The 18,899-nt window shown below is 38.3% G+C and overlaps 5 protein-coding genes across 6 annotated transcripts; 3 read left to right on the top strand and 2 right to left on the bottom strand.

The window, feature by feature from the left end:
* Positions 1–1,873: 1,873 nt before the first annotated feature.
* On the bottom strand, positions 1,874–3,165 carry LOC103434197 (AT-hook motif nuclear-localized protein 20-like). The gene has a single exon (XM_008372509.4). It carries the CDS (start codon positions 3,017–3,019, stop codon positions 2,105–2,107), a length of 915 nt encoding a protein of 304 aa, XP_008370731.3. The 5' UTR covers positions 3,020–3,165; the 3' UTR covers positions 1,874–2,104.
* A 5,066-nt stretch (positions 3,166–8,231) lies between these two features.
* Positions 8,232–10,151, top strand: LOC103434200 (uncharacterized). 2 transcript variants are annotated; one of them, XM_070820892.1, is made up of 4 exons: positions 8,232–8,561; positions 9,219–9,511; positions 9,612–9,693; positions 9,876–10,151. In XM_070820892.1, the coding sequence occupies exons 1-2, from the start codon at positions 8,294–8,296 to the stop codon at positions 9,374–9,376; spliced, it is 426 nt and encodes a 141-aa protein (XP_070676993.1). In that variant the 5' UTR covers positions 8,232–8,293; the 3' UTR covers positions 9,377–9,511; positions 9,612–9,693; positions 9,876–10,151. The 2 variants fall into 2 exon arrangements, with proteins under 2 accessions (XP_070676993.1, XP_070676992.1); XM_070820891.1 differs by having other exon boundaries at positions 8,238–8,561; positions 9,604–9,693; positions 9,876–10,014.
* Positions 9,428–10,759, top strand: LOC139187615 (uncharacterized). Its single transcript, XM_070820301.1, has 4 exons — positions 9,428–9,511; positions 9,604–9,693; positions 9,890–10,263; positions 10,373–10,759. The coding sequence occupies exons 1-4, from the start codon at positions 9,428–9,430 to the stop codon at positions 10,635–10,637; spliced, it is 813 nt and encodes a 270-aa protein (XP_070676402.1). The 3' UTR covers positions 10,638–10,759.
* A 660-nt stretch (positions 10,760–11,419) lies between these two features.
* LOC103434199 (peptidyl-prolyl cis-trans isomerase CYP19-3-like) lies at positions 11,420–12,775 on the top strand. Its single transcript, XM_008372511.4, has 2 exons — positions 11,420–11,560; positions 12,062–12,775. Exon 2 carries the CDS (start codon positions 12,081–12,083, stop codon positions 12,606–12,608), a length of 528 nt encoding a protein of 175 aa, XP_008370733.1. The 5' UTR covers positions 11,420–11,560; positions 12,062–12,080; the 3' UTR covers positions 12,609–12,775.
* Positions 12,776–13,359: 584 nt separating this feature from the next.
* Positions 13,360–14,981, bottom strand: LOC103434198 (rubisco accumulation factor 1.1, chloroplastic-like). Its single transcript, XM_008372510.4, has one exon. The coding sequence runs from the start codon at positions 14,868–14,870 to the stop codon at positions 13,521–13,523; it is 1,350 nt and encodes a 449-aa protein (XP_008370732.3). The 5' UTR covers positions 14,871–14,981; the 3' UTR covers positions 13,360–13,520.
* Between the last annotated feature and the right edge of the window lie 3,918 nt (positions 14,982–18,899).

Here is an 18,899-nt window from a genome sequence, read left to right on the forward strand (position 1 = left end):
ATATTTTTGTATGTTATATGTTAAATAATAAACCAATCTAAAATAATAAACCCAAATTCTCAATACATGTATAGCTTTTTTATGTGTGAATAGGCACTTAATTATATGATATATCTTAAACCCGCCTAGTTTGCCTAGGCTCTTGTCTAGGTCCCATCTTGGCGCATAAGCGTTAAGTCGCAGCCCATTGCCAGACTAGTGCCTTGTGTACCTTGATTAGGATTGTCTGACGTTAGATTAATCCTGAATCCTTTGAAAAATATTTCGTAAAGTATCACGAACTCGTAATCACTTGAACTTTCATCTCATACCATCAAATTTAATATACCCAAATTCTCAACACAACTATAGTTTTTATGTGTATATAGGCACTTATTTATATGATATGTAATACATTTACTTAAATCTATCTAAGCTCTTGTCTAGGCCCCGTCTAAGCGCATAGGCGTTAGGCTCTAACCCACCGCCCTAGCGTACTTTGATTAGGACCGCCTAATGTTAAATTTACCAATATCCGTTAAGCTTCACACATGAATTAACCTAATAAATACTATAAAAGAAGTTGAGATTTTGAAATGTTACATGTCTACACATCCTTACATGATTTATATATTGATCGAGATGGCGCCCGAATTGTTTTGGACATTTTTATTCAATTTGTTTGCAGTGATGACTTTCCCTTTGCTGATTTCGCCAAGGAATTTTCGGCACAAATATATACTGATGAATAGCTAGAGTGGTAAGCATGGAGATATTTCATTTTATAAAAAACTTAAGCTAACTAATGAAAATAATAAATCTTATATAGATGCATGCATAGTAATCTGTTCATTTGCTGACCATTGTTCCATTGCGTACATTCATGGCTAATTAGTAGTTTATATATATATATATATATATATATATATATATATTAACCTAAGCAGCTAAACTTCATACTTGGCTCTTCAGTTAATTAGATATATGTGCATGGAAAAGTTTTTCAAATTCTATAACATATATGTGGTTTATTAGGTGAACAAAAATTTTAGACAAGCACAGTAGCCAAAGTTGATCAACAATATTGGTCCTATGAATTAAACTAGCTAACAAATTAAATTAATAAGTTAGAGAAACAACATGTGTATTGGTTTCATGGAAAAGTGGCTTAAACCTTCACCTAATAATTAAATATGAATACAGATGAACATCACTTGTAAGACGAAAGAAAACTGTGGATAAAGTTTCCAATTTTTTTTGTATTTTTATGCTTATTATTTGTTAAAATAATTTCCAGTTTAATAATACTTCATAATATTTCCGGTTAATACATTATCAAAAAGAAATAATACAATAAATTAAACATATCCTTATTAAAAAAAATAGATCCATTATATATATACCGATCCCACCACAAGATAAGTATACAATAGAATACAATAAAATGCGCAAATTTAATTGATGACCAAATTAATATACAGTATACTATAAGACTTGTTTCAAAAGATTAGTAGTTTAATTAGAAGAAATTCTCAAATTAGTAAAAAGAACCTCAGAAAGATGCAAAGGGCTTATATTTATGTATATATGTTTGTACATTTAATTTAGTTTACTCTTCCAACAATCTATGATTCGTTTCTTTCATGTTTTAGTCATTAACTTACATATTTAAATGCTAATGTGTAAAACATCACCTAATTTAAAAGGGAAAAATTCTACAGTACTCGATGTTTTAATAAAATTGAAAGCAAGTGCTTGTTTTACTATATATACTATTTATACTAAAAAGAAGAATTAGAAGAAGAAGAACGATGATATTGATATCGATATCGATGATGCATAGACAAATGATAGCTAGCAAATCATAGCTATTGAAATATGTATACACAGAATATATAATCCACTGATCAACGCTTCTCATCTTCTATAATTCATTTCTACCAAGTACAAAGCACAACATAAATTAAGGAAGCTTAAGTACCTTAATGATTTCCAGTTCAATTCCTCCTCTCAAATTAAGTTAATATGAAAGAGTAGTAGTACTACTAGCAAGCACTCACTTCTCATTTTTATTCCTAACTAATTCACAAGTCCATAAACCCTAATTTTATTAACTAATTAACTTTTAAAACGGAGGCCTACCACCACCTTGACCATGAGCCCAAGATGAATAAGCTGCCTGCTGATCATGGCTCAACTGTGTCTGCCCTCCATTCGAAAGCAAATTCGGTGGAAAATTATAAACCCCTGCCAACGCCGCCGGGTCTCCCATCCCACCACCGCCAATTCCTGGCGGCGACCCCGCACCTCCTGCCGCAGTCCCCGAACTAGTACCCCCTCCTGCTTGCTCTTCTTCCTCCTCCAACGGCAACCTCTCATACGTCGCATTTGTAAACGTCGCTGCGATCACCATCACGGGCCCTGAAGCCACAAGGGGTCCCACCACGCTTCCTCCAACAACCTGGCCCTGCCCGCCTGCCAAGTATATGGTCATTCCAGTCGACCCAGGCGGTGCAGGGCCAGGCAAAAACGCTCCAGTCAAGGACAAAATCTCGAACCTCCCGTGAAGCGCCATGACTGCGCCGGGCGCGGATGGCTGCCTGAGCGTGACGTTGGTGACGGTGCCGCTCCCACTCATGACGCAGACGCCGCGCTGCCTTCTCCTGGCGAACTGGGCTACGCTGTTAGCGATGTCGGCCCCGTTGGATATCTCCATGACGTGGCTGCGGAGAGCGTTAGGGCTGTCTCTAGTCACAAAGATTGGGGGTTTGGGCTTGTTTTTGGAGCCAGGCGGACGGCCTCTAGGTCGTCTCGTGGCGACTTCGATGGCTCCTTCCTTGGGGTCGTCGCTGTTGTTATCATCTTCATCACCCCCGGATCCTCCGAGGCTGCTCGTTCCTGTGTTGTTCATGGAGATTCCCAGATCTGGTTTGATGATGTTTTTCATGAGGGAGCTGCCGGCGGCTGCTACGGCTGAGGTTTCGTTCAGTACTCCTCCTCCCGGTAGACCTACATGTCCAGCCCACCACCGGTTCGCCATCGATTCAAAAAATGAAAAATAAAAACAAAAAAAGGAGGAGGGAAGGATGAAGATATTATAGTAATATATAAATTTATAAAATAAAGGAAAAGACACAAGTACAAGTAATATAATTAAGCTGGTTGATTATATAAGGAAAGTGTCTGTGTATAAACAGAAAACCTAGATATGTATGTATGTATGTATGTATGTATGTATGTGAGAGAGAGAGAGAGAGAGAGAGAGAGAGAGAGAGAGAGAGAGAGAGAGAACAGCTTGAAGAGGTAGGGTAAAGAAATGGGAAAGAAAATTGAGAGGGCCCTAGCTGGCTAAGGGGTGGTTTGGGAGTGAGGTGCTTACAAAAAAAGCATCCATGAAAAAAAGCTGTGAGGGTTTTAGATGTTTGGTAAACTGAAAAAAAAAGGCTTATTTTGGAAGTTGCTGTGAGAATAAGCTGAAATCAAAGGAAAAAACTGAAGCTGTTATTTGTAGCTTTGGAAAACTGGCTTTTTTCCAAAGCACACGGAGCTACAGTGCTCCTTTAATAAAAAGACCCACTATCAGACTGCTTTTTTTTTCAAAAGCACTTTTACAAAAAAGTTTACCAAAAACTCTGCTGATTTTTTTCACAGCCGCTTATTCTCACAGCACAGCCGCTTATTCTCATAGCAGTTTTTTTTCAAAGCACAGCAATACCAAACCAGCCCTAAGTAAGGTAACAAGAGAAGTGTAAGAGAAATCTGGTCAGGTGCGACCAAGATATAAACGATCAAATGGGGAAGAATTAAATTAACAGTTCGGGTTTTTTTTGGGGTTAAATTAACTTGGGTAGGGTTTGAGTGTGTCAAGGTCAAAGGCTGTCTAGGGAAGCTAGCTAGCTTAATTTGGGTTCTTTCTTTCCTTCTTTCTTTTAGTTTCTCTCTCTCTCTCTCTCTCTCTCTCTCTCTCTCTCTCTCTGAGAAATTATAGATGTGATGCGAATTGGAAATAGATGAAATGAAAAGTTGAATGGGGGAAAGGTAGTGGTGCGTCGTGTCGGTCTTGGGAATTAGGGTTTTGTTTGGGTGCGGTCGAGTGCGCGTGATGAGAAGGTGGGCTGCAAGTCCTCCTCTCCTCCGATCTCCTCTTGTAGCTAAGCGTCATTTGGTGACTTAATTATGTAAGAAACTTGACTAGAAGATCGATTTTCATGACAAGTACCATCATCAATAATGCATAATTACATATAAACCAACCTCTCTATGTATCTTAATTGTCACTTTCGCAAAAGGAAATAGTTTTCACACATTTTTGTTTCTCTTCATGAATATTTCTATTTAGAAAAATACTAAGGAGACTATTTTTGGATACCATTTGATGTGGTAAGTGATATGTATCAATTAATAAATTCATCTCATTAGATGTTGATTGTATGCATCACTTGTCACATGAAATGATACACCATTGTAGTATAAATATGTGGTTTGTCTAAACAAAGTGTGCAGATAGACAAAAAATGGTTTGTATAAATCATTTCTCGAAATTACAGACTCACTTGGAACTACTTATTTAAAGCACTTCCAATAAAAAGGCTTCTATTAGAAAAATACTAAAATATTTAATAAAAAGAAGCGCTTCCTAAAAAGTGCACTTCTAACTTCTTATTCCAAATATAATCAAAGCACTTTTGATGATTTGAAAGCGTTTCTAGTTACTTCAAAAACACTTACAAATAAACCCTAAATCGTTTAAATATTTTATTTTCAAGTATATATTCCCTCATTTGGATCATATATAATATCATGTATATGCTCATTCATAATTCCAAGATATAATTTGGGATTTTGTTTTTGCAAATAATTTTACTCCAAATTGATGAGTGAGCTACACTGATCTCTTATACATGAATATCATATGAATAAGAGGAACTACGCACGTACATACACTAAATTTGGGAATGCAGTACCACTGCTTTTAGCTTAACTTGTTCCTTTCCTATTCATTCTAATTAGCATTTCCTATTTTTTAGCATTTTCTTCTAATATTATATATGAAAAACATAAAATTATGTTTATATGCTGGTAAATTAACATATATAAAAGCCACTATCTAATTACATATTATATAAATTACTATATTTTAAATCTCCAGCACTACTCTATCTCTCTTGGTAGAGCTGAGTCCATCGAAAAAGGGATGAGGGAAGGGGAGGGGAGGAGAAGAGAGGGGGGGGGGGGGCGGGTGTTCGAAACATTCAACTTTTACTCCGACAATCTTTTCATTATCATATATCTATAACGTTAAGTTTGTTAAGGTAAATCTTGGATATTCTCTCTTCTAAGAGTAATGCTAGGAAGACCAACCATTTAGACTAAACTTTGTAAACTATATGACGTGGTTATTGATGATTAGATTATTATTTAGTGTTTATTAACGTACTTATTTTTTATATGATTTACAAATTTGGTCTAAAAAATTGACCTACCTAACATTACTCCTCTCGTAAATTAAGAAACCTCGCTATATATCTTCATGTTTCAACCTATGACCGCTCCACATCTTTGCATGGATGTTCCTTTTATTATTCTTAAATTTTGAAACATACAATTCGTAATCTCTATTATTACATTCCAATTTTCAGCTATTTTTTTTTAAAATATTTGGGTTTAAAACTTTAGGATTGGGAACAAATAAATTTTCGAATCGGATAAGAACTTTCAATTAAACTTGCACTATGGCCCTTACCTATTGAAAATGAATTAAATTGGAATGGAGAGCTTTATTCTTTTTGAAAGAAGCCGCAGATTCTCATCAACAAAAGCCAAACGGCAAAGAAGAAGACTTCTCCTCTAGAAATACTAGAATCATATCTGATATAACTAGAGAAGGATCCCCAATTCAATCACAATTCTCAACAACCTGAAGAGCAATCCTGGCAAGACGATGGCCACTCCATCAACTTGGCGGCGAACGTAGGAAGGTGCAACTCCAATGATCTATTCAAGTAAGGCCTTAGCATCTTCTACAATTGGACCAACCATTGTCGAATTGAGAGAACGCTCCAGCAGCACCAAAGTGATATGGAGATAATCATGAAGACAAATCTCTCTATATCATTGTCATATCAGCCTAAATTGTTAGAATGTTTGTCAGATGGTTAGGTGATTTGTTAGTTAGTTAATGAGTTAATTTGTGCTTAAGTGAACTTGTAAACTTACAAATGTAATTAGTCAATCATCTTGTTAGAAATACAGAACTTTGTTTTCTCTTTGAAGTTTCTCTCTAATTCTTCATCTTACTCAATTCTTCATTATCCTTTGATTGTTTCACAACGTTGTTAACAAATCATTCTTAAAGATTTGAAAACCCCTTCCCGCTGTCCAAGCTAACCCTGCACTAACCGCCATAGCTTCAGCCTGCAAAGGGGAGAAAACATTGGCCAACTTTCTAAACGAACGCAACAACAAAGATGCTCTCTGAGTCTCTGACCACTATTCCTACACCCAAAACTTTAAGACCATCTCCAACCAAAGGGTCCAGAGGACCAGAGGGCCGAAAATAGCCTTAAAACCGTCTTCAACCAAGGGCCAGGCCAAAGGGCTTGTGGGCCTCACTGAACAAAAAATGGCCAAAGGGCCAACTGGGCGGCCCTAATGAGCCAGCCAGTCTGCCCCGGGCGGGGCTAAAAAATTTGAATCTCAACGGCTAGCCGTTATTTATTTATTTATCATTATTATTATTATTATTTTACAGTAATTTTTTGGGCCAAAAATTTAAAAAGAATGTTTAATTAAGGTCCAAAAAGGTGATTGGTTCTATGTAGGGGTGTTGTGGGTGCCACACATGCAAGCTTTTGCTTGCTCAATTCTCTCCTGATGTGGGACAAATATAATGGGTGCCCCAACTATAAGCTTCCTATTAGAGATGGTAAATATGCATTTATACATGTAACTATCTCAAACTAAGTTACTAGTAATTGGACACTTAAATTAAAAAATTAATTTAACATACAATTGTTAACCGCTGCAAGTATACATGAAAGCGACGCCAATTACTATGATGAAGTGTCACATCCCGACCCGGGCCCCCACCACATCCCGAGCTCGACTCCGTCGTAGCACGATATTGTCCACTTTGGGCCCCGACCACGCCCTCACGGTTTTCTTTCTGGGAACTCACACGAGAACTTCCTAATGGGTCACCTATCATGGGATTGCTCTCGTGTGAACTCGCTTAACTTTGAAGTTCTGATGGAATCTGAAGCCAGTGAGCTCACAAAAGGCCTTATGCTAGATAGAGATGAGAATATACATATAAGGCTTACATGATCCATTTCCCTAGACGATGTGGGATGTTACATGAAGTAAGTGTTTTCACAATTTATTTTAAATATTTAATTATATTTCATTTAATTTAAGTTGTTGTATTTTTTAAATTTAAATAATAAATTATGTTTGGCCCTATGACCCTTGGTTGGAGATGGTAAGAAATATGGTCATGCACTGTTCATCAAAATATTAATTTCTTGGAAGACTAGATGGCTAAAACAAACTCTCTGACCAGCCTTCGGTTGGAGATGGATTCATTCCAGGCTCCATCAATGGACGACTGCTTCGAGGACGGGACCATTTGGGATGAATACTTGAGTTAACTACACTTGATTGAGTTAACTTTTGCATATATCACAATTATATTCCATTACATTCTAGTAAACTTAATATGAACATGGGGGGTGAAAACCCAAAAATAGAAAAGTCATTAGTACTAGGTTTTTTATTTTACCCATTCAATTGTAATGAACGATTTTCGTCGTAGAAATGTTATAATAATCAGACTTATTCATATTATTAATCATTAAAATTTACTCTGAAAAAAAATCAATTAAATTAAAAATTGTTTTCCAAATCGACAATTTGGATATTATTGTTTAAAGAATATAAAAGGTTTACTCAGATGGATTTGGTTGGGTTTTTTTTTACGGGAACTTTAATGAAAAACTCCCGGTACTGTTTATTTTAACGAAAAACCACATTTTTACACTAGAAAGTCAATCATGATACTATTCACTTCACAATTTATTTTATCCTTATTGTTAAAACTCAAAGTTTTCAAATTCTTTTCATTAGTTTTCAATTTTTTTTATAGATCAAATAATACCGGCCCAAGATGTTTCTCATTTATAATGGGCTTGGATCAAAGCCCACGATTTCTGAGTTTGATTTTTATTAAAAAACAGATTAGATCCAATCGGGTTGGATCTTCGTTCAGCTTAAGCCCTGTTTGTACAAGCTCCGAAACAGTTCGTGAGAGAGGGGCATGGCTAACGACCTGTTTGAAGGCCTCCCTCGGCCGTCTGCAAACCTTCCTCCTCCTTCTTCTTCTGAACTTCAACTCCGGCAACCGCCGCCTGAACCACAAAAACCACCAAAACCTCGAAAGACCGCTTCTTTTAGCTGCGATTCTTCTTCTTCTTCTTCTTCCCCTGCTCCTGCTCCTCCTCCTCCTCTTCCTCCTGCAGCTGCCCCAAAACCAATTATCAAACCCGCCCTCAAGCGGCCGAAGCCCGCCGAATCGATCCCCGAAGGTAATTTCTTTGTTTTTTTTTTTAATATATGGCTTCAAAACCCGTTACTTTACCTTTAAAGTCTTTGATTATATTTCCAACGGCTGCAAATAGTGCCTGATTAGGGCTTTAGTTTTACTTTCTTTTTCGCTGTCGAAAACCCATGGAAGGAAAATTGAACTCATTTATCTATCTGGGTTGCATTTGTTTTAGTTATTGTAATTTGCATCACTAAATAATGTACAGAGGTTATGCTCTTTGAAAATATTAGTTTTTTGATATAATTTTGGGAATGTAGCTTCTCGTAAAGGAAATGCGGTTTCTTAGTGTTCGAAATCTATCTAGAAATCGGAGTGTTGACAGTTTCGTAGTGCTCGAATTCTAGCTGGAAATCGGAGTGTTGACGATTTAATAAAGTTTGATTTTTGTTTATTTCTTCATTGATGCAACTTCTGTGAAACACCAATCTTTTGAAATAATTTTGGAAATGCGGTTTCTTAGTGTTCAAAATCTATCTAGAAATCCCGCGTCGACAGTTTCGTAGTGTTCGAATTCTAGCTGGAAATTGGAGTGTTGACGCTTTAATAAAGTGTGATTCTTGTTTATTTCTTCATTGATGCAACTTCTGTGAAATACCAATGTTTTGAAATGAGCTAATATGTTGGAAATGGTTTTTAGAAACTGTGCCAGAAAAGAAAAGGTTGATGTTTAAAACCATGACGGATGCCTCAGAGCAACAAGTGATAGAGGCTGTGCAGAAGATAGCTTCTCATATAAAGACTCCTGCGAAATTTAGTAAGGCATCAAAGCTTGCCATCCAGCTGATTCAGGCGTGAAGTGTCAAGGCTGAGACTAGTGATTACCTTTTTTCGATACTGGAAGCCGCAATGGCATCTCCTACTGCTTGTACTGATCCTTCCATGCGAGCTGATTACCATGCACTGTTTTCAGCAGCACAAGATGCCTCTGAGGTAAGACCGTAATCTATAAGTCTACATGTGGTACATGATAATGTTAATACTGGTTATATACTCAACTTAATAGCTTAAATTTTGTATTTTAGCGTCTCAGTAAAAAGCAGAAGAATCAGTTAACTACGTGGACAATCAGGGCAGTGATGGCAAATGAGTTATTCACCAACGACAGCTTCCTGGTAAGGACTTCTCCTATGCCATAGTTTGTGATCATAGTTTTTGAATCATATAACAAACCATATATTTCATGTAACATCCAAGGAATGAATTTCGGCTTGGAACTACTAATTGTTTTTATGATTCACCATGCCTGACTTGCCTTTTTTTCTGTCCTTCATTTTCTTCCTCTTTTTCTTGTCAGCATTTGTTATGTGAACGTTTACAAAGTTTTCAAAAGCAGCTGGACGATTAAAGGAAGCCATATCTAATCTGCCTGTTGCAACTGAGGATGATGACAGAGAGGAAGCGGCTGTGCTGGAAGATGATACAAATTTAGCAAATGAAGATGTTCCGACAAAGCAGGACGTGACTTCAGCTGCACCAGCGGAAAATAATGATGAGGAGTCTGATCCGTTTGGGCTTGATGCATTTTTAACTCCTGCCTCTACGAAGAAAGATGATAAAACAAAGGGAAAAACAGATAACATGATCACAAGGGAGGAGGAAGAGACCAAGAGATTCCTCAGGTCAAAAAGAGAAGCCTTGGTTCTTTGTTTAGAGATAGCTGCTCGGTGTTATAAAACCCCATGGTAGGTACTGGAAAACTTCAAATTATTCGATGTGCTTTTCTTAGTATCCAACCTACTATCACCTGAATAGCTAGAATTTCTTATGTTATATTGTGCTTTTACTTTGCAGGTGCCAAACCGTCATAGACATATTAGCCAAGCACGCTTTTGATGACATAGCAAGGTTCACATCGAAACAAAGGAGTGCCATTGAGAAACTTTGGGCTTCCATACGGGAACAGCATAATCATAGAAAACAAGGGAAATCGGTCACTGGGAAACTCGATGTCAATGCTTTCGAGTGGCTGCAGCAGAAGTATGCTACTGAGAAGATTAGCATTCGGCATTCAGTTGGAAATAGTGGGGATCGTAAAACTGAAATGTGGCTTGGATGACAACATACTATCGGTATGGATGTTGATCATTCTTTAGAAGGAAAAAATGCGTAAAATTTGTAGTTGTTGATCTAGACTACTGTAATTGTTGATATGAATGAATTAATTACGTTTAGAATTAATGTTAAATAGTTATCATTTGCTACAAATAACATCGTTTGTTCAAAAAAAAAAAAAAAAAAAAAACTCATGAAATAGTACCACCTTGTGGCCGTATGACACACGCACAATGACATTTCTCAAGCTGAGTAGCTGTTGTGTTGTCTGAAACTATGGTCAAATCTCGTGTTACCCCATCGGAAAGGGATCCTCTCCGATCCATTTTGTGGAGATCTCTAGTTGTTTATCGTGTATTATGCGGTCAGTTTTCGTTAGATATTATTTGTGTTTAATTTTAAATAAAAAAATCAAATGATTTCTGATACATGATGAATGGCTAAGATGTGGGAATCCTAAATTACAATGACCCATTTTGCTTTCTTGGCAAAAATTTCATTACAAACTAAACGGGTTAGTGGCAAAGTGAGACGCACAATATCAATCACATAACAAGATGAGTCATCACAAATTTCGAAATGCAATGTGAAATTTGACGACTGAATACAATACAGACATGTACTTAATAAAGTCACTAATCATTTTATGACTGTCGACATAATAATTTATGTAAATATTGTAACAAAATCTGTAAAATTTGACCATAATTTCCGAGGTACAAAAACACTTAAGCTTAAAAGAAAATAGAAAGGGGGCAAATGGAAGAATACCGCATAAAACAAGGACGGCCTTGCAAAATAAATCACCATTTTCATCCAAAACCCTAAACCCTCATCCTCCTGCGCCTCTATATAAACACCCCTAAAACCCTGGCCTCTCATCGCATCCTCTCCAGAGTTCGTCCTCGATACAAATTTCATCTGCTGGTAACGTTCTCTCTCTCCCAATTATTTCTGTATTTCAAATTTGCTGGCTTTTTTGGTTCAATCTGTGATGCTATTAGATCCCAATTCCAAAGAAATTATATTTCTAAGGAAAAATACGAACAATAAATCGAGGAAAAGCACATATCGAAGGCTTATGGGCGACAGATATGAACAGCCCATGCGCTCAATAATTGTGCGAAATCATAAATCTTTCTTCTTTTTTGATTATATCCTCTCGACATTGCCCGAGGATTTCGAAGAATGATGACATTGTGTTAATATTAACTTCTTTGTGTTCTTTGGTGGGGTTTGTTGGTTTTATTTGTTTCTTGATTTGTTTACTGGGTTTTTGTAAAGTGTTAGAATTTTGAAAGAAGTTGCCCGATTGCGTTGTCAGATCACGAAAATTGTGTCAAAAGTACCGTCTTGGTGAATTAATTGCTGTGTTAATTGATTTGATCTGTGTGTTTGGTCTAATGTGGTTGTGATTGGTTTGGGCAGATTGGAAGTTGTAGAGAAAATGTCGAACCCGAAAGTTTTCTTTGACATATTGATCGGAAGGATGAAGGCGGGTCGAGTTGTAATGGAGTTATTTGCTGACAAAACCCCGAAAACTGCTGAAAATTTCCGTGCTCTTTGCACTGGAGATAAAGGGATTGGATTATCAGGGAAGCCACTGCACTTTAAGGGCTCCACATTTCATCGCATTATCCCGAACTTCATGTGTCAGGGTGGAGATTTCACAAAAGGCAATGGGACCGGAGGAGAGTCAATTTATGGGGCGAAATTCGCTGATGAGAACTTCAACTTGAAGCATACCGGCCCTGGAATTTTGTCGATGGCGAATGCTGGACCTAATACCAATGGTTCACAGTTCTTCATTTGCACTGCAAGAACCCCATGGCTTGACGGAAAGCACGTTGTGTTTGGAAAAGTTGTTGATGGATACAGTGTTGTTGAGAAAATGGAGAAGGTGGGTTCGGAGAGTGGGACTACTTCTGAACCTGTTGTGATCGAAGACTGCGGCCAGGTAAAAGATGAGTGTTGATGTTTGAATAGTTGGGTGAAGTTTCAATTAACGTCGTAGCTTAGGGATGCTGGTAGAATTAGTTAGTTTCAAGTTTCAAGCAAAAATTGTGTTTTGCTTGAAGAAATTTGGACGCCTACTGAGTATGTAATGCAAATAATACTTGAATCGATATATATTTTTGTTAAGTTTGGTTCCTCTACGTCGAAATTCATTCTCTAAACATGCTAAACAAGCCTCGCGGAGGCATGGTGTTTGAATGAAACCAAACTCGAAGCATTAGACGTGCTAAACAAGAGTCGAGGAGGCATTTTGTTTGAAAGAAACCAAACTCTCGATCGAGTTCACTACTGCAACGCATTAGGTCGGGAAGTTAGGCCTAGGAACGTGTTGGGGAAAGTAGCGATGATGTATGTCATCCGATATGAAATCCCGATTTTATCAGTTCACTGCCGATGGGCGAGGGCGGCCATCGGAAACCATTCATAAAATTTCATCTTTCCTGTGCCTGGTATCTAGCTTCTAGTATCTATGTTAGTGACGGTGAAATAAACTCAGCCATCTAATGACTTGCTGAAAAAGTTAGGTTTCCAAGTTTCTAGTGATCTTCCAACCCTGCTCGATCGTAGATTGTGCGAACTGCAGGTTTTCGTTTCGAACTTTTAGTGGGTTCATCTCATGGCAGTTTGTTCCCAGGAGATTACTGTTCTGTTTTGTTACTGAAACCGAATGAGTTAACTACGATACACATTGCGAAAGATAACACATCGAGTGAGGTCGAAAATCGTTTCATATATTCTGAACGTATAAGATGAACATACAAAAACAGTTCAAAATAACTCGGAAAATTACAAAAGATCCTTATACGAGTTGTATAAGTCTCCATTGTAACAAAAGAGTGGTTCAGAAGGACCATCTCTTACTCTTACACTTCTACTCCCAATCCTCATCGCTTAGTTGATCGTCTGTCTCGTCTCTTGGCGGCCTCACGATCAACACCACAGTCCCTAAACTCTCCTCCACACCAGCTTCCTTCAATGCCGATCCCCTTACAACCTTAAACCCCAAACCCTCACCATCCACCGCCGCCAAATAAAACCCGTCATCAGCTTCCACCTCTCTCTTGCTCCTATCGGCCACCACCAGTATAGGCTCTTCCTTATACCACCTATTCGCCTTCCAAGGCAAAACCCTCGCGTCACTGAACGACACCACCACTCCGCCCTTCCCTAAACTGACCACTGGCTCCCAACCCGGCAACACCACCCACCTCTTCCACCCCTTCTCTGCCACCATAACCCCAAGCTCCCCCTCACTTGTACACTCCCACGGCGCCTCCATAACCTCCTTATCCTTTTCCTCCGCCCTACAAACCGGCAAGATCACAACTTTAGTCGACTCTGCCACCTCCCCAAACTTCAACCTCACAACCGGAACCCGAACCCCCGCCGCAACATCCTCCTCCTCCTCCTCTTTATCTTCACTCTCCCCCTCCAACTCTTTCAAAATTACTTTTTTAGCCTTATCAGTCTGTGCAACCTTCAATGCCTGCTCTAAAGCAGCAGTTCTAGGTTCGGATGGATTCTTGTGCTCCCTCCCCTGCCTAAAATACATAAACCCTAAACAATCACCAGGGCTGGCATAGTCAAAGCTCTCCCAACCCTTTTCGGTCCGCCGACGAGGGAAGTCTTTCATCGAACGGGCCAAATCCTGAGCGCCTTTGCCATCAAGCTTGTTCTCAATTATGAAACGGGAAGCAGCAGCTCGCTGCTGGACGCTCAGGAGCCGAATTTCGTACAACAATTCGGAGCCCCCCAAGTCGAATTCGGAAACAATTTCTGGGTCGGTGTTGGATTGAACTAAAGAGTCCCTCACCTGCGCCGCCACCACCAGGCGGTTCTGCTCGACGCCGGAAATGCCGGTGATTTCTTCGATGGTGGGGGGAGTAAAGCCTTCTTGGGTTAGGGAGGGGATTAGTGGGGCGTATTCGAACCAGAGGCCGAGGCGGTTGGCGAGGATCTCGAGGCGGCCATTGGCGTCGAGGGAGCGGAATTTGGAGGGGATTGGAGATGGGGGCGGCCGGAATGGCTGGTAGACTTGTTTCTGTTGTTGTTGGGTGCTGGAGGAGGGAGTGAGGGTGGCGGAAATGGGTTTTGGGGAGGAGGGTTTGTGGTGCAGGAGGAGTGGTGGGTGGGGGTTGAGGAAGGAGGTGGAGGATAAGAAGGTGGTGGTGGGGTTGAAAGATGAGAAGGGCTTAAGAGAGTTTACTGTTAAAGAAAGCATGGTGGTGGTGGGTTTTTGGAAATTTGCAAAATTTGGAAGGAGGGAGGAGGTTTGTCCCTTATCTCATCAGCGATGATACTTCTGGATGAGAGAGAGGGAAGTTGCTAATTCAGTTGAAGTTTTATTGGGCTGAGCCAGTTAGTAATTATTAGTTGGTTATGTTTGCCATGGACCATCCTCATAGGCCTAAATTAACCCGTCATTCAAAAAATAGGGTCCAGCCCAATTTCAAAAGAGTATTTGCTGCTTGCCATATACAAACAACAACAATTAAGTCTTACCTCACTAAGTGAGGTCGGCTGTAAGAATCCAAGAATGTGTACTGCACTCGATATTGCACAAAGTCTTCCGTTAACTCCACGTACTCCATATACTTCTTTATAGTCGCCTTTCAAATCTTCCTAGTTTTTTTCCTACGCTTTTGCCCTGAGCCTCTGTTTCATAGTCACATCTTCCAAATGGTGTATCTAAGATCTTCAGTTCACGTGTCTAGAGCTTTTTAACCAATTTTCTCTCATCTTATCTTCAATTGCTCCCACTCATACTTTACCTTGCATATCCTTGTTCTTAATCCTATCATTTCTCTTGTGCTACTTGCCATGCATTTTGAATAAATCAGCCCAATTCACTAACTCTTCCCTTTTTTGTTTTTGAATGATTCACTATGATTCACTAACCCTTGCTGAGTAGTTCTTTAATCCGGACTCCCGAACCACCAAGACTAAGACCCAACATGCGAACCACCAAGACTAAGACCCACCATGCGAGATCTGAAGCGGGATGTTGGGCCTTGAATAAGGGGTTGGCACCCTTGTTAAGGAGATATTCTTACGTATAATCGATGATATATCTTCCTCCCCTATTCACTAGCCTTTGTCGGCGAGACATTCTTACTTTGTATGCGTTATATTTCGTATTCTTTTGTCTCACGCTAAGCAGGATGGAAAAAAAATATATATATTAAGGGCGGAGTCACCTTAGGTGAGGGCGAGCTCCAACCCAATGCAAAATTTGGGTAAACCTAACTTTAGGTGTTATCTCTACTAATTAATAAAATCTTCTTTGTCAATCAAAAGAGGGTGAAAAGACAAATTAGTCTTTTATCACACACAAAAAAAAAATGATGAGTAATAATGTAATTTCACATGTCCAAATTTTACTGTTTTTTATTACCTCCAATATTAGAAAAAAATTATAAAAAAAAAAACCGAAAACAAAAACCTCTCACTCCCCTCACGTTCTCTCTCTCTCTCCCTCTCTCCTTCTCGTTTTCTAAAAAAATGTGTTCATACATTACATACAAAGTATGTAGACAAATGCTAGTTTCTTATAAAGTTAATCCGATTAACGAACATAGCCAAGGCACCCAACGAAAAAGTTGGCCTCATTCACATTAACAACTGCTAAAATAAAACTTGTAGTTCAAGTAATACATAATGGTCCGCTCCTGTAAAAATATCTGGCTCCGCTCATAATTACACTTTGTTTCTCGAATGTTTCTTCTTGATGAGACTGGATATTTACCGACTAGAGCACTAAATCACTAAACTTTTACATCTCAGTATTGCTATTAGGATCACTGTTATAATTGCCACGAAATCACTGACGTCGGGACCTTGAATCATTTGACCGAAATTCATGGGAGAACTTGAACTTCGGAAGACTTTTCGAGTAATTCTAGAAGTTCTAATAGAAGTTTGATTGACCAAGCTTTAAGGAGGCAGAGGCAGTCACGCACACAATGATAATTAGTTCAAATTATTTAGTGAGTGATTATATAATACAATAGCTTGACCTGCTTTTGAAACGCACAACAACTGCACGAGTCTTAGTTGGTAATTTTGTATTAATTTTCTTTTAAGCATGGGGATATATATATAATTCACTCAAAATAAGTTTCAAATGCAAATCATTTGAGAGATTTGAAGCCATATATAAAAGGAGGTATTGATTGATTTCCCCTCAACTTGTAAGGAGTTACCAATTTTCTTTATGAATTTTAAGTTTAGCCGACTATCTCTTTAAACTTTTATTATTGGCCAATTGTTTCCCTGAACTTTAATTTTTATCATAAACGCGAAACCATCAAATTCAAACAAAAAGTGTAAGAAGTGAACTAATGGAAGAGGAGAAGAAGAAAAAAATTATATAAAAGTTCAGGAAAGGTAATTGGGTAAAACTAAAGTTCATAAAAGAAATTGACAACGGCTTACAAGTTTGAATAAGAAATTGAATTAAGATAAGCATTTTTTTTTCCACCGATACTACTGAAACTGTACGCATCAGTTGAAAGTGTACTTATATTATTGAACTTGACTATTATTTTTTCTTTATTTTTGTTTTGGATGTTTGTTTTATTTTTTCCAATATTAAAAATCACTTCAAACTTCTTCGTTTCATTGAAAGTGACACTTGGCTGGCTTCATACAATGCACCACGGAACCAGGATCCTCTCCTGAACAGTTCTCTAGGGATCCTAGGGATCCCGCAATCATGTCTATTTATCGTATATCGTGCGGTCAGAAATTATTTAAAATTTAAATTTTAAAATTCAAATATGAATAGTACCTAACGAAAACTGACCGCACAATATACGATGAACGAACATGATTGCGGGATCCCTAGGATCCCTAGGATCAGAAGAGGATCCTGGTTCATGCACCACGGACATGGCCTATCTTCGTGACGTTTTACGCTGTAGCATTGCCAGTTCAACACCACAATTATTTACAAGTGGATATTTAAATTGGTTTATTGCTTTTCAATGGGAATTCATGTCTGGTTTAATGTACATATTTATCCATTTGTTTTCTGTGTATTTTCCCCTTTTCTTTTGGTCAAAATATATTTGTGTGTATACACACGCACATAGTTATAATTAGGGTTTTTATCGCAAATAGTTTTTGAAATCGACCCCTTAACTACTAAGCTAACCCTAATGCCTTATGCTAGCATACAATAAATGAACAATTTTGTACATGTTATGAAAATAAATATAAGGGTAAATTACATAGTAGCCCCTCAGGTTTGAGGTCTATTGCAATCTTATACAACATCTTTAAAACATTTCACTTTCATACCTCAAGTACTATTTTATTTCAATTTCATACAACCGTTACATTTTCCATCCATGGATCTGTTAAATGCTGACGTGGCTGCCACATGTATGTCATGTGGCTGCCAAATGTCAGCCACGTGGCAAATAAAATAATTTTTTAATTTTTTTTTAAAAAACTTGTTATCCACTTTTTTTTTTCTTTCTTCTTCTTCTCTTTCTCTTTCTTCTTCTTTTGGGTTCGGACCCTTCTTTTTTTCTTTTTTTTTTTCTTCTTCTTCTTCCCTATCTTCATCTTCTTCCCTGCAATCCAGAAAGCAAAAAAAAAAAAAACCCTTCAGTTCGTCTTTCCGACCCCCCTCTTCCCCTTTCTTCTCCCTCATCTTCATCTTCTTCCCCGACCCCTACCTGCAACCCAGAAAAAAAAACAAAAAAAAAAACCCAGATCCCGTCTCCAAATCCCCCATCCCATCCCCCCCTCTGCACCCTACCCACCCTCCCTCCCTCCCTCCCTCCCTCCCTCACAATCCCTTTCCACAGCTAACGCCCAGAAGAACTCACACCCATAAAAATGGCGCCCTCCTCCTCAGATCCCATAGAGCCGTCGCCTACCTCACCTTCCCCACCCCTTCTCCTTCGTTGACAGAACCCCAAACCCCAAAAAATCCAATCCAGGCTTCTACATTTTAGATACAAAAGTATACCATAAGATCTACAAAGATCAAAGCTTCAACATTTTAGTCAAAATCTCATATGGGTTTGATCAGAATGTACCCAAAAAAGTTTAAAAATTAAAAAATTCAAGGGAAAAAACAATAAATGTTGATTACAATGCACCCAAATTTCAGATTTGGTACAATGTTTTGATTAAATTCGGATGAAAGCAAAAAAATACATGAGGAGGAGAACCAGATGAGTTGGAAAACTGAAGGTGTTGAAGACCAGTTGACTGAAGCCACCTTTAGTTGGACGAA

The sequence above is a fragment of the Malus domestica genome, chromosome 04 (genome assembly GCF_042453785.1).
Source record: "Malus domestica chromosome 04, GDT2T_hap1".
Taxonomy (NCBI): Eukaryota; Viridiplantae; Streptophyta; class Magnoliopsida; order Rosales; family Rosaceae; genus Malus; species Malus domestica.

What these genes read in the sequence shown, in the direction of transcription:
- LOC103434200 (XM_070820892.1), top strand. Translation starts at nt 8,294, where the DNA reads ATGGCTAACGACCTGTTTGAAGGCCTCCCTCGGCCGTCTGCAAACCTT. An exon ending in CGCCGAATCGATCCCCGAAG is followed by an intron (nt 8,562 to 9,218) that starts GTAATTTCTTTG and finishes AATGGTTTTTAG; the next exon opens with AAACTGTGCCAGAAAAGAAA.
- LOC103434197 (XM_008372509.4), bottom strand. Translation starts at nt 3,019, where the DNA reads ATGGCGAACCGGTGGTGGGCTGGACATGTAGGTCTACCGGGAGGAGGA.
- LOC103434198 (XM_008372510.4), bottom strand. Translation starts at nt 14,870, where the DNA reads ATGCTTTCTTTAACAGTAAACTCTCTTAAGCCCTTCTCATCTTTCAAC.
- LOC139187615 (XM_070820301.1), top strand. Translation starts at nt 9,428, where the DNA reads ATGGCATCTCCTACTGCTTGTACTGATCCTTCCATGCGAGCTGATTAC. An exon ending in CAGCACAAGATGCCTCTGAG is followed by an intron (nt 9,512 to 9,603) that starts GTAAGACCGTAA and finishes TTTGTATTTTAG; the next exon opens with CGTCTCAGTAAAAAGCAGAA. An exon ending in CGGTGTTATAAAACCCCATG is followed by an intron (nt 10,264 to 10,372) that starts GTAGGTACTGGA and finishes TTTACTTTGCAG; the next exon opens with GTGCCAAACCGTCATAGACA.
- LOC103434199 (XM_008372511.4), top strand. Translation starts at nt 12,081, where the DNA reads ATGTCGAACCCGAAAGTTTTCTTTGACATATTGATCGGAAGGATGAAG.